Raw genomic sequence first — 26176 nt, forward strand, 5'->3', positions numbered from 1 at the left:
TGTGACTGGGGGGTGGATTAGATCACCCAAAGTGAGTTGGAGTTGCATCTCCTTCAAAAGGTCAGACATGGAAGCAGCAGAGAAGTGAATCAGGGAGTTGGTCTGCACCCACTGTATCAAATAACAAGAGCCAGAGTAGCTTTAAATCACTGATTTCCTGTTTTCTGAGCAGACCATGAACATCAGTACAGTATTTCATTCCATTTCACTCTGATCCTGACTGACAGAGACATTTGCCCATGGTTTAAAATACTCCAAATGTAGGGTTTTTCTTCAAGAGGCTCAAATACATAGGTAAAATTCATCTTTATTTTGTCTGGCCTTTAAAATACAAACCCAGAAGCATTGAAAAGGGTGCAACTGACCCCCAGTATTAGATTTGTTTCTCTTATGCATATCTAGTTTCCCTATGTAAGGGATCCCTACAAGCTATAACAGAGTTCTAAGCTTTCACATATTTTCTTTAGCTTTACAGCAATGGATTTTTCAAGTAGGGAGTTAGGGCTGGATCACCCAGTCCACCCCTCCACCACCAGAATGAGGTAAAATACTTCAGAGCACTGTCCTGAGCAACAGGAATTTGTAACTGAGACCAGCTATGACAAATATCTTTGGCATTTCTTTGCATTTATTTCAAGCACCCCGTTTTAGTTCTCAAAATTCTGTCCAAAAAACAACTTCTATCTTCTATTCTCCATTAAAATTACCCAAGGCCTATTTTAGCAATCCACTCAAAGTGGGAAAATTAGGCCTTAGCAATCCACTCAAAGTGGGAAAATTAGACACAGAAAGTGAACATTATTGAGTGCAACTGTGAAGTGACAGCCTTTACTGCTTGTGAACTATGTAGGTAAACACGGAGAACATGGATACCATTACAAAACCTGCCACAAATTTTGATAAGAAATTCACTCACGTTCTGTTTTCTTGTGGCACAGGGGACTTGATTATATGTCAACATATAAATCAAGAGCCATATGTTGAAATCTTACATCATTTGCAGAGATTTGCTTCCTGTTTTAAATTTTAGTTTGCATAATCACATTAATGTTCCTAAAGCATTATGTAAAAAGTCATAAAAAGGGTGAGAAAGAAGTTTGTATTCAAATGCAGATTGAAAAACACAAAAAAGAAATCAAAAGCACCCAAACAGTTCAGCCCTTGAGATAAACAAATGTATCCAATATATGAAAACTTGTTATTTTAAGACCAAAGGAAAAGCCCACTAAGATTTTCAAAGCAGTTTACTACAGACTAATAGAAAACAGGATACAGAAAAAGTCCACTAATGACTTTTTGCACTGATATGTCAGACCTTTTTTTCCTTTATTTATCCAGCTTCCATTAAGTTATCAGCCATATGCCATTGCTCATAGCTTCTTTAGATAAAAACCTAGCCATCCTGCTGCCTCTCAATGCTGTGAGTGCATCTTTCTGATATGAGATACAGCAACCTGCTTCCCTGTAATGCTGATGAGAAACTGCAAAGTTAAAATAATTAGTCTCAATAATATGTTAGAGAAAATACTGATTATGAGTGCAGTATTTATAAAAGGAGGATTGCATACACAGTATAAAAAATGACCCCACTTCAAATAGTGAGGACTCCAACAAGTTTAAAGATAAAAATCACACTTCACAGCCCAGTCACTCAGAGCTGCATCTTTAAACTTACATTGAAAAAGGAACTAAAATTAAGACAGCATCATTTCAGCCCTTTAAAGGTTTAAAAATACAACAAGCACAAGCCTGCCTGAATCAGTACCCTAGCAAGAAAAAAACCCTCTCCAGAAGTCCAAGCTGGCCACACATTGTAGCAAAGTGCCAAATGCATGAAACACCATCTCAGTATCATCCAGAAGTGCATCTTTATAAGCAGAAGGGGAGCAGCAAACTCCCAAGTGCATCACCAATATGCAATATCAGTGCATCAAGCACCAATCCCATACCTGCTGCTTTCAAAGCAAGAACTTCCTTCCTCCCTGTTCATCTACTACAAATTCAAACAAAGAATAAGGTATCTCATCTTCTCTCTTCCAGTATCCTCTCTTGGTGGTCAGAAGGTATCAAACTACACTGGCCTCTTGTCTGAAAGGCCACTAAGAATGAAATTTTTTTTCAGTCAGCCTGTGTTTAAGCACATAACTGAAATGAAGCAAAGCTCCAATTACAACATAAGCAGATATCTTTATAAATTCTCTTCTAAACATGAAGAATGTTGATTTCTTTGCTTTATGAGGGATGGCAAAGCCAAATCCTATAGATGAACAAGCAGCCATGTATTTAGTGAAGCTGGCAAACCACTCCTGCTCAAAAGCATTAAAAGGACATATGGGATGTGAAGGCACAGGAGAGCAACAATGAGCCATCAGAAATAAAAAGTCACATCCTCCACTGAAGTTAAAAAAATCTTTTGTTTTAAGAAACAATGTAGGAAGTATTTTCTAGATTCTCTGAGATGCCTTTGTGGTTCATGCAGGAACTAGTTAGCTCCAAAATTTTAACCAGGATTTCAAAACAGCATAAAATGGAGATAATACAAGAGGTGTCAATAATACAAGAGCTGTCAATAACACATCATTGAACAGCAAATCACACAATGCAGCCTCTGCCCACTGCTCAGGTTGTAGAGAGCTTTCTCCTTCTGAGTCAACATCACAGGAGCAGCCAGGACCAGCTACAAAGAGTAGAAACCTCCAAGAGTCAGAAATAATTCCAAATATGTGGGTTCCAGCAAGATCACGTGGCTTAGTAGTAATTATCTGAAAGACCTTGAATATTTCTAGATTATATTATTTCTGCATGGCCTCACCTCCATGTGGGAAAGGAATATAGCATCTGGAGAAAAAATTATTTCATATTGAATGATTCTTTTAACTCTAATTTTTTTAAAGTGAGTTTTATAAGGGCATTCACCATATGACCACTGTGGTGCTTATATAACACCCCACACATGCTCTCAGATTTTATTTAATATATTCCTCCTTCTGGATAAAATAACACCAGAGCCTGAAGAGCCTGCACTGCCACACTGGAATAAAGGAATATAAAAGGGGATACTAAAACCCATTTGGGTTATTCCCTTTCCCAGCATCTGAAATATGACTATGCACCCAATATATAAAGAAGCAGGTCAATGACCTTACTCTCATGCAACTCCAATACCATCATTTTCATTTATATTACATGTATGCTATATTCATGCAGACAGTCAAAAATCAAAAGATTTAGATTGTTCAGGTAAACTTAAGTGACTTTCTGTGCTCAAGCAGTCTCCTCTAGCCTTTAAACATATAAACCCAAATTTTTTTCAACAGAACCTAATCCATCCCATGTACAGGCTGGACAAATCTCACTGAATAAAAAAATCCTGTCCTCTATTTTCTTCTCGTGACTGAACTGCCCAGAATTCATTATTTACTGTAAACCATCAAATTCCCACTGTATTACATGTAGGCTATCTTACTGGAGTATTTATTTGGTAAACTCCAGTAATCTTGTCACCCTTGTGATATAACATGGCATTACGCCTCACTGCAGATAAATTCAACTGCATCATTTGTCACAACCCAAATTCTCAAGGAAAAAAAAAAAAAACAAAAACCAACAATGTCCACTTTTTAAGAGGAAAAGGCTAATTTTTCAGAATTATTATAACTTCACAGCAATCTTCCTCATCCACAGCAAAGCTTCCAATAAACATAACCATTTCAGACAACTTTTAACTCACACCAACCCCCCATCCCATCCCATCCCACCCCAGCTGCCACATGAGAACCTTGTGAGAGACGCTGTCCAAACCTCACTCAGGTCATGACTCCTCCTGTCTCTGTGTTCTGCCCCAGGAGACAACCAGGCTGCTCAAGCACCTTGCAGCATTTCCCAGTAACACAAGTTTTTAAAGCGCTCTTTGGCTCCCGCCCCTCACCTCTGCCAAGCCTCACTGCATTTTCACTTTCTCTCTCCTTTGCCTCTTCCAGATGTGGGTGAATCTTTTCACACAGGACAGGACTACCTCCCATTTTGGTCCTCTGGCCAAAAGAGCCCAACAGCCACACACATCAAATGTCTGGCAGGTAGGGAAGAGATCCCTGCACTCCCTGGATGTGTAGAAGGATGCAGAAGGCAGACACCTACCATAATCCTTGCACCTCAAAATGACTAACATATCTCAGGGTTTTGGTTCTGTTTTTTGCAACAAGAAAGGAATACTAAGATGCCAAGTACCCTAAATCAAGTGGTACTGCTTGTGCCACCTATCACCACAGATGACAAGGTAAGCATTTTAAAAGCACAGTATATTGCCACTGAGTTGAGGTAGCAAGTATCAATGCAGAGAATGTCAGACTCATAGTAAAACTATGACACAGAAGCAGCTTAACATTTACATTCCAATTAAAATTTCTGCAACTTATCAAAAATATTTCAATAAAACATTTTTCAAAGAAAAAAAAGAAGTCAAAACCAATGCAAAATTATAGGTTAAAGAAAGGCTGTCTGGAATTTTCTTCTTCCAACAGAACAAACTGAATTTTTTTTCCAAATAGATTTAGGTTTAGAACAATAATAATACTTTTATCTGAAGACTTCAAAGTCACATGCAAAAAAATATATCACAGTAAACACAGGGTTGAAGGTTTTATAGAATTTCTACTGGCTTTTTCCCCCCCTTCTTCTTTAAAAGAAATTTGTTTACTACCAGTCTTTGAAAAGCATAAAAGGGAGGAAACTATAGGGAAAAGAAGTAAAACTTTTACGTGTAAAGAACATTTTAAGCTTTGTGAAAAGGCTGGTTTTGACAGAATATGCGACATGTAGCCCAATGTGAGTAATATTAGATCTCAAATAAAAATCAGCCCATGAATATACATAATCCAAAAGGTAATTCTCCCAATCTCTGAAATGTAATGGAGCCACTCTAGATCACTGAGGCATGAATATTTACCGTATTCAGGCTTTACTGCTCTCGATCTGGGTTCAATTTTGCAAATTAAAATGAAGGCTCTGTGGATAGAGAGATTAAAGAAGAGCATCCCAAAGCCTGCCTGTTTGCTTGGTGTGGTAGCAGTGATCTGGTTACCCTTCTGTTGGGTTATTTCTTTTTACTTATTGTAGTAGTTCAAAAGCAATTGAGAGTGGAAAAGGAGGTCATTTTTGGGTCACAACCTTAGAGTTACAGGCTCACTAAGAAAAACAAACAGAGTGAACATAAAGCTGCATTTAAAAATAATGAAAAATAATATTTTCAACCCTTTTCACTTCTATTTTGAAAGGCCAACAGGAGAAATAAGAAAAAAAGTTGTTTTGCTCATTTCTTTCTCATGAACAAAGTTCTCCTGTCCTTTCTCTAAAATAAGTTTGTTAATAGAAGCCATGATTTATACAAAATGAAACAAAGGTGATGAATAATTACTGAGAGATCTGGTAGGCTTCATTAGCTCTGGCAAACGTTAACATTAATCGTGATGATTTGTACATTTTCTAGGCAATGCTTGGAATATAAATACAGCGGCACCCGGGTTCAATACAGCAAACAAGCAAACACAACACACACAACAGTACAAATCAAATGATACAGTGCTACTCCTGGTGAATTCCTTCTACTAATTACAATCAAAACAAAGACTACCTCTACTAGGAGAAGAAAAGAAAATGAAATTAATTATGATCAGACAAGTATTTTTCACAATACTTTTTAGTTTACGGAATAAAAAACAATTGGTGTACAAAATCTTTATAGCTTTCCCTCGAGGCAGGATTTTTTTTGTGGCAAATTTTAAAGAGTTCAACTGGTAAGCAATTTTCTATTACAAGTCAGTAACAGTGATTAAGATTAGACGAGTAAATTTATATCCTCTGCACTTTTGCAAGTCCTTAGGATATTTGCAAAATCTAAGCAGCTAAGTCTAGACTAAAGAACAAATGGATTTATCCCTACCACCTTGGCAAATTATAGTAAGCTATTAAAGGAACAAAGAAGTACAGTGAAAGGTTTCATGCAGCAAAAATAAATTCTAATGCAAAGATACCTGGTAAAAAAAGTCTCGTTTACAGTAATGATTCTGATTAGTTCATTCAAATGCATCCAAGGGAAAATGGAGGTAAAAGGTCAGAAAAAGGAATGAAAAAAATTGGGGGAAGAATGAAGATACTCTCTCTTCTGAAACTGGAAATAAAGGCAAAATGTAGTCATCATCAGGTAACAAAAACTGCATTTACTATATAGAGGTGCCATGTGATAGCTTAAGAAATAAGAAATTCACACTTTTTTGCTTCTGAGCTACGTCATGGTACCAAAGGGTTACTGTGCTTTGAAACCTTCACCAACAGCCTTACTAAACATTTAATATTTTTCTTTCTACTTTCTTAAAGGCCCCAGATGTGTTCTTGCAGATCAAAAGAGACCAACTTATAAAGTTAAACGAAATCAAGGGCTTTTGTTCCGAGGCATCATTGCTGAACTAATTATTCCTGGATGTTGTTTAATGAAAGAGCAGTGCCATATATTAAAACAGTTAACAGGATGAGTTGCGTGAGTTATAGGAAAGGTCTGATCTGGGATTATAAATTTTAGGTTTTCTTCAAAGGAGATGAAACAAACTACTCACAACTCCCCAGTCCTTTCTGTCACTGAAAGGCTGAAATAAAAGAACCCAAAAATGTATGAAAGTTGAAATATCATTCCACATATTTACGCTTCCCTGAATGATAGAGATAGATGGGGGAGTTAAAAAACCTCCCGAGATTCTCTGAGATGGGGAAATGAAGATCTAAGTTATCCTGTCTTATTCCCTGACTGCTACAAAGCACAACTTAAAATAAATATTGGTAAGTCTTAGAAGAAACTTCATTTTAGACATACACGTGCAAAACAAGAAAAGACTCCCATCTTAAAGCAGCCCAACACAAATAGTTACAAGAGCAATTAAGTATATTTATTATCAGGAAAAAAGGCAGGAGGGTAGGTAGACAAAGAGGTATTCCAGCATCAAATTATTAGCAGAACTAGATCTTTTATGTTATTCTGCAGCCCCCAACTGCTCTACTATTTTTGGTAAAATGCATATTTAACTATACTGTTACCTTACTGAGAGAAACAAAACACCCTTAAGATCCCTAAGGACATCTCAGGTTTGGAAGGCAACTTTTCACTCTTATACATTCAGACAATAAACACTTTACTTCCCTACTGATAGACTCTTCTGTGTTTGTATTTTACAGCCTGACACAGGCCAACCCAACACTTGACACCCAATTAACAGACCTAGGAGCTGGAGGTCCGTATATTGATCACACTAAATGGGATTAGTGTGAAATAAAAAGTTCAAAGGGTCTTGACCAAACTTCACCACAGCCCAGCTGTGACAGCTGCTATGAATTTGTGTATCCAGTGCCTCACGTTTTTATTAAGAGGGTTCTGGTGCACAAGAGTTTGCAGCAGCCTATGAGATCACGGAGGTTCACTAATAATGTCAGGCTCTGTAACTGTAGTGACTGACCAAAGAAAAAATCCTCTTGCTTGTTTGCATAGGTCTTTTTGATTAACTCATGAAAAGGGCCCTCACCTCTGATACAACAAGCACTTACAATAGACAAAGAGTTGGGACTTCTCTGCCTCTCAAGGATTTGTTAACTTGCTATGGAAGAGCTGTCCAATTTGAAAAACCCTAGGTGTGACTATAAAAGAAGTAATTCCCCATTCATGCTGCAAGCACACCACCCAGTATATTCTGACAGTGCCAGACAGGAGCTGTATTCAAATGATACAAGTACAAACTGTTATCTTCTAAACACTTCTAATCTTCTATTATCTTTCTATTTGCCTAAACCTTTCAACTGTCATCAGGTGAATAAATATTTCTACATTTTGCACACAGGCACTTCTTACTGGCAGTCCTATTGACATGATTTTTAAAACCTTCATCAAGATCCAAAGAAATTACAATTATCATCAGCATATTTTAGTATTTCTGAGTACCTATGTGTTATAGATGAGTAATGTGATTGTTGGTCTCACAATTAAGGGATGAATATTATGTGTATGTTAAGAGAAGCCCCATGGTCCCAGCACTGTCATTTTTCCTTATTCAGTCCTGTGTTATATTTTGTTAAGGTTTAATAAACCTTTAAAACATAAAAGTGAGCATTATTTCTCATACTATGCAAATCCATTTCTTATTTAAAACAAGCATCATTTTCCAGTATCAAGTGTCACAGACACCACAGAAATCCAGTGCACCTCAGGGAAGGGAAAAGCCCATCAAGCAGAGATGTGCAAGTACCACTAAGGTACAGGGAATGCTCAATGGGATTCCCTTAGCTAATACAACCTTTACCAAAAATATTCATGATAAACTATGAACAAAATGCTAGTTTGCTTTTGTTGGTGTTTTTATTTATTTATTTGTTTTAGAACATGTTCTATCAGAATATTTTCTGAGAATTATTGGTTCTGGGCATTTATATATCAATGATAAGGAAACAGTCATCAGTCAGGACAAAGATGGTATACAGTAGCCAATTAATAAATAGTTTTAATCCATTATGGGTCTTTTAAAAGGAAGCTAGATATGGTCTATGAGGGAACCTTAAAAATAGGCTCACTGGGGTTGCAACGTGCATGTTGAACAGAGGACACAGCTTCAGAACCATCAGCAAGGACACTGGCAGAAAATCACCAAGGAAAGAAGCTTGGTAAAAGTAATGGGAGCAACTTGAAACCTATGAAAGAACAGCAGCCCGTTGGCATGTATAGATATTTCATAGAGTAAAGAACAATTCTTTATGTGGTATTCAGCACACCAAAAACCAGCTTTTCATTTCCTTTTTCTTTTTTCTATGTATTTCTCTTCTGCTCCATTTCTTTTTTCACAGGATCTGTCACACTTCCTGTCCTTTGGGTCTTAGGGCTGTAGCTGCTGAATCACACCTGCTGAGACAACCTTCACTAAAATGGCCAATTCAAAATAATTCAAACTGGGCTTCAAAATTAATATCCCAGGAGTGGGAGAAGATTTCCATATGACTGCTCTGCCTGCACTCAAGACTGTAAAACTGCAAGTGTCACTCTCTCCCAAGGCCAGAAAGCTAGAACCTTCTTTATTAAAATGAAAGTTGAAATTACATGCAATCCAAGGAGTGCAGGCCAAAAAAAAATTCTATGAGATGACTGAATCCAGTCCAAAGAAGGTTATCTAGCCTATCCAGCAATGCAAAATCTTCCATTATTAGAAACTAGATAGTTAGGGTCAGGTGTTTGGATTTTTAATTTGGTGGAGGGGGAGGGGGGAAGTATATTTTAAAAAGTTTCATCAGATTTTCTGTTTGGATTTTTTTTCTTTGTGGGGGGGCAACATATTTTAAAAACTTTCATCAGATTTTTTAGATGTACTTCTTCATGATCAAGCTTCCTTATCTGCAGATTTTTTTTGTCATAGTCACTAGCTCTCATAGCTCCAATATAGCAAAAAAGCACTGTGCCTTCCTATGTTATCAGTTTATTTTCTCTGTATTAAAAGCTGTATTAATGTTCATCTACAGCAAATAGAAACATAGAGGATACTCACACACAGTGAGAATGCAACATTCAGTTACCTGGAGACTGCATAAAGATATAATTTGGGATGCACCGTCCCAGTCTTGTATGACTTTTCTAACACAATGCAAGGGGCTTGAAAAGAAAATATAATTTCATTGGAAGTGACTGAGCACATTTTGGAAGTAAAATGCCAACTACAAAAGCCCCTGACTAAGTCCAGAGTGAATCTGAAACTAAAACCCGACCGTATCAATTGAAAGAAAAACGTCACTGTTAGAAACTCTTCCCACTGCAGCCAATGTTCATTAGAGGAAATTAAGTCAGCAAGTTGGTACAACTGGTGGAAGTTTTATCACTGTCTTTCAACAGCAGGAGTGCAGGAAAGATAATTTAAACAGAGATGAGGCCAAAGATAAACAGAAAAATAAGAGAAGCTTTTAACTTGGCCAGTATGCCAAGATTCTCAAGCCTCTCTAAGGAGATTCCTGCTCCAAACTGAAGAGACCGAGCTTCCAGAATCAGTAAAACGAAAATGAGAAAAAATGTACATGCAATATTTAAGCATACATTTATATCCCACTGGCACTAGATTATATGTGTAACATATGTCCATTTCGTATTCCTTCACAAAATTAGATTTAGAGGAGAAAAGTTTTTACATAAAGTTGGACAAAACAGCTGCCATTAGTCACTTAAGAATTTCATTTTTCTGTCTTTCTTAAAAGGCAAAATATCACTGTACTACTGAAATACTCTCTGGTCAGCCATCATAATTTTTTGCATGCCTTCTGGATGTCATATTTTAAAACTATGATCGTTTTTTCTCCCTTTTCCTACAAAAGGTATGTACCAAATTGCCTTTGGGGTTTTTTAATTTTATAAAAATGGGATAAATTGCACACACTGTTTAGAAAATATCCCATCCCCTTATTTTTACAAAAATATTATTTAAAATCCCAGAAGGATGCTAATATTTAATAAAAAGCATGGGGTTAGCCTATTAGGATACCAAATCTGACAAGTTATCTAAGGCAAAGTCTTATTTCAGTCCTTTCAGAAGAAAAACATGAAATCCCAGTACCTTACCAACCACACAACAATAGAAATGAGGTTGCAATGAATTCCAGTCTAACCCTCAATAGTGGATTCCAGTTACCATGCTCACAGGAGAAGGAAAAATACTGGCAAAATATAACACTATTTTATCAGATAAAATAGTGAATGCTGCCGCAGAAAACACTGCACAGATATAAATCTACAAAGAAAATCAGGTTCCCACTCAAACTTCACTCTTTTTAGTCTTGTTAGACCCCTGGTACATGAAGGGATGAGCTCTCACTCTGCACAGACTCAAGGGAATGAAAGAAGGATGCTGATGTGAGGTTTAGCAGCAAATAAATAGCTTTGGTGTTATATATTTTAGTAGAAACATTATTAGTTAAACTTAGTGGGCTTTGTGGTTTAATATACATTCAGCACAAGTCATTTTTCTACAAGCCTTTGGCTCCATCTGCTGACTTTTAATATTAAAAATAATTGATGAGATTGAAAACATTCATGTTTTTGGAACACATAAATCATCTACATTTTTCTAAGTGTGGTTCAAAAGGTACAACTAAATACCCCAAGCGTGTGGTCCTGTAAATTTGTCTGTTAAAATTACCTTGAAGCAACAACATTCCAGCTCTGAGGAGAAGGTACCTGAGTGAGCCTTGGATGTACAAGAGGTAAACAAGTCTTGTTTGGGAGACTGGCCGGAATCAGGTTTAAACAACAGGTAAACATCTGGAAGTTTAGATCACAGAATCACCTAGCAATTAAATACAAACCTGAGAAGTGAGATTCTGAGCAGACTAATAAAAAGAATGAAAAATCTATAACACAACGCTTGTGAAAGCTCACTGGAGACATTTGCTCAACACCTGCCTGTGCTGGTTTCAGCTTCTCCCATTTGCAGAGAGATGTCTGCTTCAAAGAAACTAAAGCTTGTTTTATTTATGAACAAATAAAAAAAGATAAAAAATTACTCTGCAGGTTCAAAAGCACACATATTTGCCTGTTCCAACTCTGATTTATTTTTCATTATAGCAGAATTCTGATCATTATCAGAACACTACAAACTCAATCTAGGTAGAACTGCCATATGAAAAATTGCATATGAGAAATTGCATCTAATATGCTCTTTAAATGTAACAGGGGGAAGATCTTAATCCCCCAAAAAAACACATTTATGATGCTTCATTGGCCTTTTTTACAATTAAACAACTAAATCCATTATTAAATCACAGCAGTCTGCTTTATATTAACACTGAGCTCTCATGGCTGCGAATTATTTGAGTGGTAACTGGGATAATCGGCATCTCTGGGAATTTGTTTTCCTTTGTGACTTGAACTTTCAGTATCAGCATTAGAAAAATCTAACAACCACTCTCACGACCACCCCCACAAAAAACAAAAACCCCCTACACACTCAACTTCCAAGAGCTGCTGTGACATCTCTGTGCACTCTGAAACTTTCCTGTTACTATCGGTGTAAGAGATACATTCAGCCTCTCAAACCAAATCCCACTTGTTGCAATTGCTGCATATGGAGAAGATTTTTTCTTTTCACATGCTGTTCTTAGTTTCTTTATCAACCTATTGGAGTCTTAGTAGCTGACTTACAAACACAGGTAAAAAAATAGATGGAATAAATTATGTTAGCAAGGGGATTTAAACACAGAATGAAATCTTAACTTTGTTAAAGCTAAGATTAAACAGAATCTGAAACAGATCCTAAAGCTCAATCTTTATCACAAAAAAGGCTCATTTTCATAACTTTCTAGGAAAAAACCAAACAACTCTTCTGAAATAAAAATATAAAAATCCCTCTTACATATAGCACATGTCACAGATACTGTAGTTTCCAAAAAGTTTCTTTTAAAACTGTTAAATGTTTATAATGTCACCTTTAGATCCAAGACTGAACCTAAGAAATCCACTATTTTCAAAAGCTTAAAACACAGGAATCCAAATTCTGAACAAAGATTACCAATGAATGTTAATGACCTACAAAACATTAGGAAGATACAAGACCCATTTCTACGTGCCCAGATATAGGTACGGCTCCAATAGGTTTAAAATTATATTTATGTAAATACACTGAGGAAAATTACCACCACACAACTGAGACTGAGGGAGACATTAATGAAAACTTAAAATATAATCACATTTAAACATAAGTCTAACTTGAAAATTTGATTCTTCGTATGTAGGAAAACAGCAAGAAAATCAGCATGTACTTTAAAGCAGTTCACGTAACTACAAAAATTTAAATCACATCAGTGAGTTCCCTGTTGAAGTATATCTAAATCCTGACTCAGATAAAAAGCCCTAGTGTCAGCATCACTAGATGGCATGGAAAAAATGAAAGGCAGGCTTAAAACTTCATTTCTAGCTGATCAGACAGGACATTGTCCATCAGGGACAACAAAGTGATGTAAAAGCAAAAGCAGTAATACAACGTTTGATTTGCAGCATTACTCTCACTGTGCCAGAAAACGTGAATGTTATGGATTCAGAATAACATTAACTCAGCCCACTCCTCATTCTGGATATCTAAAGGCATGTTTTTACAACTGTTTGTAATGTATGTGTCACATGGACTAAGTCTTTCTTGTGAGTCACACTATAACCACAAAACTATGCCTGAGCATTAACTTTTCTTTCTCCCCTACTCCACTTAAATCTGACGTAAAAACTTCTTTGCCTCTTTCCCCATATATGCACCTTCAAAGCATCTTGCCAATACTGAACACATGAAACCCTCAGACAAGAATTAGAACCACCCTTATTTAAATAAACAAAACAAAAAAACCAAAACCCCCATCCTCCTGAAAATTAAAAAAAGCAAAAATTCACAAACAAAAAAGAAAACCAAAAACCACAAAAACCCACAAACCAACTGAATAGAACCCTTACCTTCACATTCTTATTTGTATGTTTTTACTAGAGAATTACTGTCATTTTTCCAAAAATATTGCTTCATTTCCTACCAAAAACATCCCTTTAAGAAAAAGCACCTCAATGTTTCTAGTAATCCCACAAATTAGTTCAGCATACACATGTTTTACAGAGGTGGAGGCAGATGAAGCCACAATTGCCTTCCCTAAAAATGTTCTCCTTATTCTTATTAACCCCATTCTCTCTATTCCCAACAGTAAATCTCAAGTTGTGAAAAAATTCCCCCCTGCCACAAAGACTTTAAAATCTCCAAGGACCTCTCCAGAAGTGCAGGCAGAGCCTGTGATCTCAGTTCTGACAAGCAGGGAGGTGCTACCTGCACAGATCACACATCTGGAAAGCTGATTTAAAAATGGAAGTTCAACAACTTCCACAGAAAGGATGAGTAGGCAGGAAAAGTGAAGATGAAAACAAAGCAAAGACAGGTAAAGGAAAGACCTGGGAAAAAAACCAAAAACATTTGTACAATGAAAAAGTGTTTGACCACAATTGTATTTTAGAACTTTTGACTGATCTGTTAGTGCTTTCTGCAAGAAAGAAAAGCAGACACTGAGATTTCTAACCCAGGAATTTTCCACCATTTTGCTACTGCTTAGGGAAATAGATGCCCAAAAAATATTAACACACCAGAATAAATGATGCTGAACCTCAATCTTAGGTAACAGCTCAGACTCACCAGAGGGCTCAGAACAAGCTGGGGCCTCACCCTGTATCCCTATTTTTGAGAACTTTCTCCACCTCCACCCTTTAAGAGATTAAAGACCTACCTTGGGGTGAAGATATCTAATAACCTCCTCTAGACCCCAACAACAGAGCAGCCCTTGACAAGGCTGGAAAGAAGCATTAATATCAGGGTCCTTGCCACTTTAATGCACTTTGTACACACGACTGCTTTTCCCCAAACAAGAACATCATGCCAGCAACAGAAGAGGAACATTTGAAACAGAAACACATGTTATACAAAACATTACTCTTGTTCAATCACCACTTGACTCCAACTCTCTCCCAAAACCAAATGCAAAATAGTTCACAGTGGGATTCACTGTTGTATTTGATTTTATTTTACAAAGATCTGCATTTAGACAAAACCAACTGGTGTTGCTCTGTGCTGACTCAAGGCCAAACTGGACATTTATTTTATGTATTGAACACTTATTCTAATCCTTTAGTAAAAATACATACTTTCAAGCTTCCCTTTTTTACTGTGGTTTTGTTTTGAGTGTTTGTGGTATACCTGCATATTCCTCACTCCCTCAAGACTTTAAATTGTTGTCAGCTAATCTCCACCAGCAGGACTGACATCTTCAATTAGGCAAGAAAATACCTCATGAATAATACCCATATTTCAAAAATGAACTTATTCATAACAGTACATATTTTCTTCTTAAGCTACCATTTAAATTTTTGCAGTCCTATGTACTAGATATTGCACATCAGACAAAAACCTCCTCTAGGGACACTTAGCATAATAGTCTATTGAAATTCATCACATAATTAATATTAAGAAAAAGCAATTACAAGACAGTTATTGAAATTAAGAAAACAAAAGCAAATAAGTTAAATGAATACCAAGAAAGAGCAGAAAAACTTCTAGACATTCTGAAGCCCCACACAAAACTTACATGACAAACAATTTCTAACTTGTTTTCCATACCTCTATCCCCTTTCTGCTGAAGAAAAAACCTTGACAGCTGTATATATACACTGGGGTTATTTATTTCCATGAGTTAATCTGTTCTCATGGCTGATTTCTGCCACCTAAACTGCACAAGGATTAAGGCCACCTCTGCTATTCTTCTGCAGAACCTATTACATACCCTACAGACATATATTGAGGGAATATATTTCAAATACAGGTTGCCTAGAGAGGAACAGCTCGACTAGTAAATCTTTCACAAAGACCAGACAGTTTTTAAGTCTACAATTTTAGTACTTAAAAATCTATTAGCTAAAGAGACTCTTTAAAAGGCTATTTGAGCTTTCCTTGCTATTTCTAAAGTGTGAAATGTTTATTTTTGATTATTTATTCATTAGAGGAGAAAGAAAGAGAAGCCAATTTTATGTCATATGCTTTGAAGCCAATCTTTACTCCCATGAAGAGCCTGGGAGTTTGCAGCTTTCATTTCAGACAGTTGCAAATGGAAATCTGTATCTAGGCATTCATATCATGTTCATCACAGCACTATCTGGGCAGCTAAACTAATTATAGCATTCCAGCTGATACTGTAAATATTGGCTCTCTCTAGCATTAACTTTTCCTATTCAAGCTGCACCACCTATTATAACATGAAGTGATGGGAATATTTTAGTAAAAAGATGCATCTCACATTTAGTTTCAGCAATACATGTTATTGTCACAGCCATATGATGACAGATTTAGGTGATGAGCTGAATAAACACTTAAAGAGCAAAGTAAATTCTCACATAATTTTCATGGCAGTATCAGAGAATAAAATCTAGAGAGTTCTCTAAGTGAAGTCCTCTCAGAAACACACAGTACAAGGCATGAAACCCAGAGGACTTCCTATGGTGTTACAGCAATACTTCAAGAAAGTACTCTGGTAATAGAGTAAATACAGATTTCTGAGCAGTTATGCACCAATCCATTTTCTTCTGTCTCTGGGTCATATTTGTTTTCAGCAGCATTAGTTAAGCAATGTTTTCAATATTCAGATCCTTTCTTTGCCAGTGGCTAGAACTGAGCAGAACTTTATAACTTACAGACCACAGCTCAGTTAATGTGGCACTTGCTGAGCTGTTCTGCTTCTAAAAAGCCTCATCAAATGAGGAATTGTACTGTAAATGGATGACCAAGGAAGAAGAAGAGAGACATTCCCTCCCTTCATTCTGATTACTGAAATTTTGCCAGAGCCTCCAGCACTTGCATTTGAATATTTAAAACATGAGAGCTCCTCTCTGCCCTAACTAAGCCTTCTAATAAAGTTAAATTCCCAGCAGCAATGCCATGTGAAGGCTGTGTGCACCATACAGGAGGTTACCTTCCCAATTACTATTCAAGCATCCCACTAAGATTCCTGCTCCAACTGTTTGTGGACGTGCATGTGGGTCTGCTTTCCATTAAACTGCACTGAGAACAATTCTACCTGATAAATTAAAAGAAATAAAAATAAAGTTAATGACCTGGCAGCAGCAATGCTTAAGCAAACAAGTTATGCAAACACAATCCAGCCATCCTTTGCTTTAAGGAGTTACCCTAAAGTTAAACAAAAAGGCATTTGGATGAAACTTGTGACTACTACAGCAATGCCCATTAACATAGTTCCAAACTGATCTTGAACCCCAGGGTACACAAAGCCAAGAACACAACACTTGATCCCTGGAGCTGCAATGCTTCAACAGGAAAGATGTTACCTACTAAGTCCCAGGACAACATGTGCCTTTTTGTTCAGCTGCATCCCAGTCACAGCTCAAAATTGCAACAGCAGATGGGAAAATGCAAGAAGAAAAAAGTTTCTTCAATCTATGGTGTAAGTAGAAAAGACCAATCACTTTGAAGAGCAAACTCTGAGACTGGAAAGGAAGCTAGAAATGGACAAAAAAGCACAGGCAGGAGAAAAAGTAGAGTAAGCAGACACAGAAAGTTGAGACAATACAAAAAAATCTAGATGTCAGGAGTAGCTCATTAAATGGTTTGTTTTCCTTTCAACCTCATTTTGGAGTAACAAACCTGCATATTTGTTCATCTTTGTGTGTTGCTATAGAAAAGCCAAACTGCTCACTCATGTAGCATGAACAAAACCCACTTCTCCATTTGTGGCACATTTGTGCACTGGGATTTACCATCAGATCCTGCAACCCAGTATGTCAGTAATTCCAAAAGAGCTACAGAATACTGAGCATGAGAGACTACACATGGACATCACATCTGCCAGCAGTCTCCAGGAGACCAAAGAGGACACTAAAGAGGCAAATGAGTGGGGAGAACTCCTACATGGGGCAGCACCTGCAGTTACTAGTGGAACTACCACACTTCAGTGCCATGACCAACCTCAGAACAACTCTGCCTGGATCTTTTTCCTGTCAGTACAATGGTTCTTTCTTCTTCAGCTCAGTTTCTTTCCCACCTTTTATTTCTGTCACAACTTTCTTCAGCTTTTCTAGCAGTTCTCATGGGACAAAATGCTTACTGAAATCTTGACTTACCTAAGAAAATCAGTCATCATATCAAATAAAAGTATGACATTCATATCACGCAGAATTTTCTTCTACTTAGAGTCAAGATCATCTTGCATTATTTTTTCACTTTTAGCCCCACTAAAGAGTGTACCAGTTCTTAGACAGTAACAGACCTCTGCACTAGCTAACTATTAAGGCAAAATTATCTGCATGGAAATGGCACAAAATAACACACTCCAAATTAATCTATGCATTAACCACTACCAGTCATCACTGCAGTTACCCTGCACAAGTAAGCAATGCCATGGAAATGCTGCAGAAGCTAATTCTACCTTGGAGAGCAATATTGTTTCCAGCAATGCTACATGTCCAGGTGGAGCCTTGATCTCAACAGACATTTTAAGATTATTTAAATAGACAGAAGCAACACAGAAGTTACAAATCTCTTCCTTTTCAGATTCACTGCAGGAAGAAACTCATATGCTTTGCCTTCTAATGGATGAGAAAAATTCCCCAATCTTGTACCCAACTGTCTCTATCTGGCAGGGAGCACAGGGTACACCCAGACCTCCAAGAAAAGCTGCAGAAGAATTTCAGTATTTGAAGAGTTAATTGGCCAGCACTGACTAGGCCACTTTTCTGCCTACAGAGATCACATTAGACACACAAGCTCCAGAAATACAGTGTATGGTTTGGATTAGCACTGCTCAGGTTGGCTGCTCTCCCCTGGCTTCCTTCCCTTCTGCTCAGACCAAGGAGAAAAAAATTAAAAGCCCCACAACATATATCTATTATGCATTATCCCTGGTCCTGAATAAAACAAACCTTAATGCACAAAGTCCTTTATCTTGCTCCCTCATTTTACTGTGCCTACATGATACTCAATAAAAAATTGCAAGTGTTTTGAACTAAACATTGTACTTCAGTAACAGGTAGAGAATGAATAGCAACATACAAATCTCTTGCTGAACGTTTTTATTCCTGAGGGCTTTTTTTGTAAGTTTAAAGGTCTAAAGTTAACCACAATTTTGTATGGCTTTTTAATACAAACTTAAAATGGATTTTGTGCTTCACAGTCTTTAGGTTTTGTTGTTTTTTTTTTTTTTTTTTTTTTGAGGGCTTGGTGTTGGTTTGGGTTTTTTAAAAATGTGAACTAAAACAGAAATAAGAAAACAAAACCAAACAAACCACACAGTAAAAAGTTACAAAACCATGCTTGAAAATGAGGGAACTGATCTTCAGAAAGAACTCAGCATCTGCTACTCTTATTCTCTTAAGAGACTGAGCCAAAAAGATTTGAGAAGTTTTTATTGCCAGATCTAAATTTCATTCCACAGGCACAGGATCAGATCTTTCATCCTCTACTTAACCACAAAGAACTGTGCAGAGCAATTTTGTTCTTCCAAAACAACTGATAATATCCTAAATGCTCAAAGCAGAGTACTTTCCAGTATAAGCCAAATCCTGCATATTTTGCTTTTAAGTAATGCCACAGCAGATGCAAAACCAGTAGGATTCACACTGATGTTTTCTAGAAAAGAAGAAAATCTCCAAAAAACCATAATCCATGTTTTAGAAGCAGCAGACAAATAAAAAAAAGATTCATTCTTGTCCTGAATTAAACCCCATGTAAAACATTATGTTTCTACCTTTAATTTATTGCTTTAGGATTTAAGGTTCTTGCATTTTTGCATCCACATCTTTTAATATGCACCATAAACTACCTTTTCACAATTTACCAGCTACATTTAGGTGATTCTTTCTCAACTCAATTCTCTGAACTGCCCTTCTTCACAGCACTCAAATGAAAAGAAAATGTTCAAGGCAAGCAAAATTCCCCACCAGCAGAGGACTTGATGCATTTGAAAGGGTGTTTATATCAGTATTGGGCAAGAAAAACCCAAGCAGCACAAGAAGAAAGAGATGTAGGAACAGTATTCAGACATAGTCTCAGAATATACAGCAAGGGTTCTCTCCATCTGGAGTGCTAAAAGCAATCAACATTGACTGCAATTTGGAAAGGGAATATTAGGAGGTCCAAAGTGCTCAAAATGGTAAAAGCAAAAACTTCTTTAAGACTGCACTATGAAAGTCCACATACAAATATCTTTGTGATCCAGTTCAGTGGAGTTTGATCCAAGTTTATTTTCTGAGACTTAACTGTCCTCTGACAAGGCTTAACTGTGCAACTCTGATTGTGCAAAAGTCCTTAAATAAACTAAAATTAGTTCTTACTACATGTATACACATACTAAAGCTCACTAATCAGAGGTCCTGGGACATCAGACAGATGGAGGTACTTATGTGGACAAAAGTAGATCTCTGTTACACTTTTACCAGCTACAATGGTTTGAAGGAAATAGCCTTGCAAATACTATTTGAGTTATTCTATCAGACAGTGGGGAATTTTTTTGTTGTATAAGTCATAAAAGCTACAGAACGTTTGCCAAAATGCAGACCAAGGTTACCTAGCCAACAAAAAAAGCTTAGAAGGAAACATCTCTCTTCATATGGTGAAAGTATATGAAGCCATGAAGCTTCTCAGTATCATGCAAAACTATGCTTCTTTAAAGTTCATAAAGTCAGTATAATTTGACAGTCAATAGGCTCTTGCCAAGACAGAATCACTACTGGATTAAACACTCTCATTTACTAGGAGGCTTGATGAGATAAACAGAAGCAAGTTCCTCACATTTTTCATATCTAAGTCTCACACAAGCTTGTGAAAGTTCACCTGAGTACAGAAACAATCTGTATAACTGCTCTCCAACAGGAGGGGAGCATTCATTAGTGTGCTTGCAACTTTTGAGACTGAGATGCTCCACACTAAAAATGGCAATTGGCTACTACCAACCTCCAGGATGGTCAAGGTTGGAACTGGTAAGAATATTTCTCTTTCCTTTTAATGAGCTTTATTACACAAGAAACAACTTTTTACAATACAACACCAGATATGTCATTCAGATTCAGCAGAGTGAGAATCCCCACATGATCCCCTAGAGACAAACATGAATGTAACCACTCAGCAGGAACACAGCTACTCAGCATTCAAGACACTCACAACTTCTGACACATGCACAGTAAAAATTGGCAGCACTGGATTTTACCAAGGGTCCAAGTCAGTTATTTACCTCCACCAGCCACTCAGCTTGCATCAATCTGCTCCAGCATTTGTTAGCAATTCATTAAACAGGATAAACAGGAACTTGACTATAAGACAAAGAGAAAAGTTTCTACTTCTTACAATTCCTGAAATAGAGCCACTTCATATTGGGCTGCCACATGTGTGCTCTGGGTCTTGTATACCCACAGCCCTGATCTCAGTAAGGCAATGCTGAGTGCACACTTCCAGGATAACCAGATCCATGAGCTGTGTACATCTCCCTCTGCCTCCTCACCCAATTCAGACTTGACCTTTTCTACAATATTTCTCACCTGGATAAGGAAGGCAAAAGATACCTTTCCCCCACTGAAATGAAAACACTTTTCTTTTTCAGTTAAGTGTGCTATAAAAAGACCCAGCAGCACTGGAGTTTGACATTCATCCTCATTTAAACTGAAATCTCTAAACAACATACACTTCAGATATCAGTAAAATAAAAACAAAACTAAATTGCAAAAAATCATTATTATTCAAACTCCTGTAACTTTTATAAAGCAGAAATAGAAGTGCCACAAGTTGTTGCAGTTTATAAACTCAAAGACTATAGAGATTGAAAGACCACTGAAATAATCTTAAATGACATTCAGAATTCTGCCAACACTATGTTTTTGCTGCAGAAATCCTAGGTTCATGCTCTTCAAGGTGGATTTCAAGTGCTAAGGAGCAAATAGTACTAACTCAATTGGATAGTGAACTGTTTGCTGTGTCAAAGCTTTTTGCCAAACACATATATATAATTTTTCTTTTTGCTATATGGATAATCAACCCCAGATGGCAATTTACATAGGCAAAGCATAAAGGAATCCATGCACTGCTGGTGCTCTCAGCCTCAATCAGAGCCAGCATTGGCATTTGAGAATGTCACTGTTTATTTTTAATTGCTGTGTCCCTCCTTTGTGCAGGTTCAAGCGGTCAAAGATGTCGAAGTCCATTAGTAGAACTGGAAGGTGATGCCACTTCATTTGGTGAGAGGGTTCTTCAAATTTAAAAAAAGCAGCTAGTTTGTAACGTCCCTAAATGTACCAGCTGTCAATCTCAGTTACCATTGGGTCAGGGCAAAAAAAGGTCAGAGAGAGTCATAAACCACAATGTGTTGTGAAATGTGCTTCCTGCGTTACCTTGTACGCCTGAGAAAGGTTTGACCTTTTATAGGTATCCTAACCCAGCTCTGCATGATGCTGGCAGGGGTAAGTACAACACACAGCTCAAACTTACAAACATTGCTTCCTTTTACTGTACCTTGCTTTCCATACCTGTGCAACATGAAGGTGAATGCCCACAAGTTGCTAGTGCCAAAATACTGAACTCTGCCCAACACTGTTATCATCCCGAGGCATGGACACACCTCCCATTTCACACACAGCAGTGGAAGGTTACATTCATTAACAGCAACTGGAAAAATAACTAAAACTTTGAGGAAGTAGTTAATGCCATAAGAGCCAAATGACCTGGCTTGTCTTTGCAAATGATATAATATTCATCTGCTAAGTTGTCTGTCACCTCAGTGACTACTCTCCCAGTCACCTGGGAAGAAAGCCCACTAAAAAAAGTCACACAAAGTCTTTTCTACTTTTGGAAAACATACAAAGTCTATTTCCACTTTTAAACACCAATTCACAAGTTATTTACTACATTTTTGTCATTTCTTCCTTCATATGGATTCTTAAAAAGCAGATTTAGTTCTAAACACATTTCTTCAAAACATTCTTGGACTACAGATGAAAAGCAGAATAGTCATTTCCAGATATAATCTAGTGATGCATTCTTTCTTTGCAAGAAATAATTATTCTGCCCTGTCTCCCCCATCTCCTGGAGCACAAAATGACAGGAAGTTTGGCAAATGCTATGCCAAAAAGAAAGCAGCGAACTCGCTATGCAAGGCCCTGTTTGGGCAGGAGCCATCTCCCTCTCCTTGCACTCCTGACCACTTGTCCCTCTTTGGACCCCAAGCACAGGCAGGCCCAGGACTGAGAACAGGACACAACAGCAAAGGAAAGAACGCTGCCAAGTGAAAACCAGGAGAGGCTGAAGCTAGAGCTACAATCCCAGCAAGCATATTCCATGCAGGAATTGAAAGCATGGCTCCCAAAATAGGCTGCACACTGTAAATAAGAATATGGGCAGTGAATAACTCAGCTGGGGAAGCAGAAATGTCAGAGTATGTATGGCACAAATCCCTTCTATGCAAAGGACAATAGGATATGAACTAGATAGCCACAGGTATCACTGAAGAGGCTGGCCAGAAATGAATTGTCCACTACCAGCCAAATACCTCAGGTGGAATCAAAATGCCTGATGTAGTCCTTCGCTTGTCCAAACAGTACAGTGAAAAATTATAGAACAGCATGTTCACTCAATGAAATAGTAAGGATCTTATAGTAAAATGACTTGAAGATAATACTGACAGCACCAAAAGAGTCCCATCCAGGCTTGTTAGGCCAGAACTTGCCTGCTCACAGAATGTAATCAGCTCAGTCCACTTTTAAGTGGCAGCTGCAAAATACGCCTCAAGTCTTAATTCGTTTTGGGCAATTAATATTAAGGGAAAAATCAAAGCAGTGATAATCAGGACCTGTGAAATAGATTTCACATGTTCCAAGCAGAAAGTCACTTTGTTTTCTTTTAAAAGATTAATATATTTTAAGGAAATGAAATAGTAACAACAGCTGAGCAGTTCAAAGGCCATTGGAAGGTCTCTTTGACTTTCTACTGGCTCTCTGAAGAGCCCAATAGCAGCAAGCCACCTCCTGCATCCCAGCAGTTCTCTCAGAACATGCTGACACAAATTAAAGCCTCAGCAAACAAAGAGAATGTGCATCAAGCATTTCAATGCCCTCTTCTTGTCATTACCTTTGCTTTCAGACATTTCTGGAAGCCTACCCACATGGAATCTTTTGTAGACCTTCTCACTGCAGCATATCTCAAATGAGAGTAACCTCCCTCAAACCTTGTTCAGTCCTTGGGTGCATCCCAGCTTGGAAACATGCCCACTTTGCTCCTCTGAATTTGAAAGTCTGACATGCTATCTAGATCAGTCTTCTCTTCATCCAACTAAATTATTGAGCAGCTAACTTTACTGACTGCCTTATTTAAAAATCACTATGCCTCTTACTGTATAATCTGGGTTATAATAGAGTACAAAAATAAAAATTGAAAATAATTCAGTAATTTCAGATTGGATGAGAACACTCTCTTCTTTGTTGAGTGTTTCTTTCTATCAGGAAAACCAGGGGGAATGAAAATGAGAGACTCACCTTCAGGGCAGGAATCTCCACATTGTCACCAAGGCTAACAGAGCCAGAGAGAATAGTCCCTGTCATCACTGTGCCTTGACCCTTGATAGAGAAACAGTGGTCGACTGCCATAAGGAAGTGTCCTGAGGGGTCTCTTGATGGCAGGTAAGCCTGAGACTTCAAGACCTGAAAAAAAAGATAAAAGCAGCACCATGCCTGGGTGAAAAGTCATGACAGCAACACAGCAGAAGGCAGGCAAGCGGATGATTGATTGAACAAGCTTGCAATTTTACTGATTTCAGGCATCTCCCAATGAGCTTAGAACTCACCAATGTCAAATTAACTGTGTGTGCCATAGGGGAGGTGCACACTTAGCAGCAGGAACAGTTTGATTTTCTGCCTTAGAAAGATTTGGTGCTGCACATTTAGCTTGGTTAGCAAAACCTCACTGGCTATAAAGTTGCTGCCAAACTCAATATAAACACTGCAGCAAAGCAAAGAGGAAAAAAAAATGTACATGTGTCATCTCCCCCTTTTTCCTTCCTCTCCCAAAAGCACAATTTTACAGAGCATTTTGCTACTTCAGCTTTTTTGGATTTTGTGAAAATGAACTTGTGTACAGATATTAGTGCCCCATAAAGCCCATCTCTGTCTCCCTCCCAGAAAAACTGTAATACTGGGTTAAGTTTTCAAATTCAACTTCCCCTTCAGATTTTTGTTAATGCTTCTTGAAGGATCAATCCATTCAGAAAAACTATATAAGTACCATTTTCTAGAGGAATTCTCTGAGTTTAACATTTATTTTGTTGACAAATACTATATTACTTAAAATATGTTGTCAGACAAAAGATTTTTATTATAGAAAGGAAGTAAAGTACTCAAGAATGCTTCAAAGGAACTGGTTCACTCCTGTCTCAAATCACTTTTGATATCTCTCTCTGTTACATCACCTGCATATACAATTGGTACTGCCTTTAACATCTGTTTTTAAGGTCAAAAACTGTAGCCCAAGCCCAGGTCATAATGGCAGAACAATGGAGAGTCTCTTAGGAAGGACAGAAGGGATAATAGCTCCAAGTTCAATGGCAGGGCTCACACAGCATTTGCCAGCTCATCTAATATTAGGTTTCAGTTGATGAAACAGCTCCAATGAGAGTTTCCTTCACATGTTTTAACCCTGGGGAACATCCCAGTAAATCTAACAGGAGCCAGATAAAGGCAGAATTAAGCACTTACATATCTCCTCATCTTTAGAAACGTCTGGGGCAGATTGGTCCTGGCTAAGTCTGGTCTAAGGCACACTACATCCCATCCCCGTGCCCATCCTGCCTCACACAGCCTGGCAGGTGATGCAGCATTCAGTGCTCAGCAGCCTTGTGGAACATCCTGCCTTTATACAAGCCTGGCTGCCCAGGGCCAGGCATCCCTTGATTTTTGATGATGATGTTGCACCTTAACTTCAGCAATTTTTAAGTACTTTTAACCTGGCAGCATCCAAATCAGAATTTGACAAGTCTTCAAAGAATGATGCCTTTGTTTTGAGACTTTTTTCTGCTATCTTAAATAGCAGTGGCATCCCTCCAGGGCAAAGATGTTCCTCTCCCTCAACTAATGACAGAAAGGGTGGCAAGTCTATTGCAAGCTACAAACTGCTCTCAGTTACTTTAGGTGTCCTGCCCTTCACAGTATAAACATCATGCCATGTAACTAAGGGTTTGGAACATCTGAGAATGGACATTTTCATGTTATTATTATGTTCTTCAGTGAGTACCTCAATTAATTCAGAAATACCCTGCGGATTCTCAGACTCTGGGGCTTCGGGTCCACCAGGCTTTGCTGCAACAGCAACAATAGGACAACCAGAGAATCTGAAAGAGACAAAGACTTTCACCATCAGATCACAGATTTCCTACACATGTCAATATAGAGAACTTCCAGGCTCATCTGAAGGCTAGGAAACTCTAAAATTCCAATTCATCTGCTCTTCTCCCATTGTGACAGACAATTTCTTCCTAAATTGCCAGCAGATCAGCACTACTGGACCTCACTATGAAAGCTTCAGTCCTGTTGCACATTAGCTACTGATTCAATGCTGTGACATCA

At 37.8% G+C, this 26176-nt stretch overlaps 1 protein-coding gene across 5 annotated transcripts in view; it reads right to left on the minus strand.

Annotated features, from left to right (window-relative positions):
* Positions 1–26176, minus strand: part of EEFSEC (eukaryotic elongation factor, selenocysteine-tRNA specific) — a 123564-nt gene that overhangs the window by 62355 nt on the left and 35033 nt on the right. For all 5 annotated transcript variants that reach the window (XM_077184392.1, XM_054640278.2, XM_054640279.2 and 2 more), the window contains exons 3-4: positions 25845–25941; positions 24095–24259 (exon numbers count right to left, since the gene is read on the minus strand). In XM_077184392.1, coding sequence (XP_077040507.1) covers positions 24095–24259; positions 25845–25941 — 262 coding nt within the window. The remainder of the gene's footprint in view (positions 1–24094; positions 24260–25844; positions 25942–26176) is intronic.

The sequence above is a fragment of the Agelaius phoeniceus genome, chromosome 11, assembly GCF_051311805.1.
Source record: "Agelaius phoeniceus isolate bAgePho1 chromosome 11, bAgePho1.hap1, whole genome shotgun sequence".
Taxonomy (NCBI): domain Eukaryota; kingdom Metazoa; phylum Chordata; class Aves; order Passeriformes; family Icteridae; genus Agelaius; species Agelaius phoeniceus.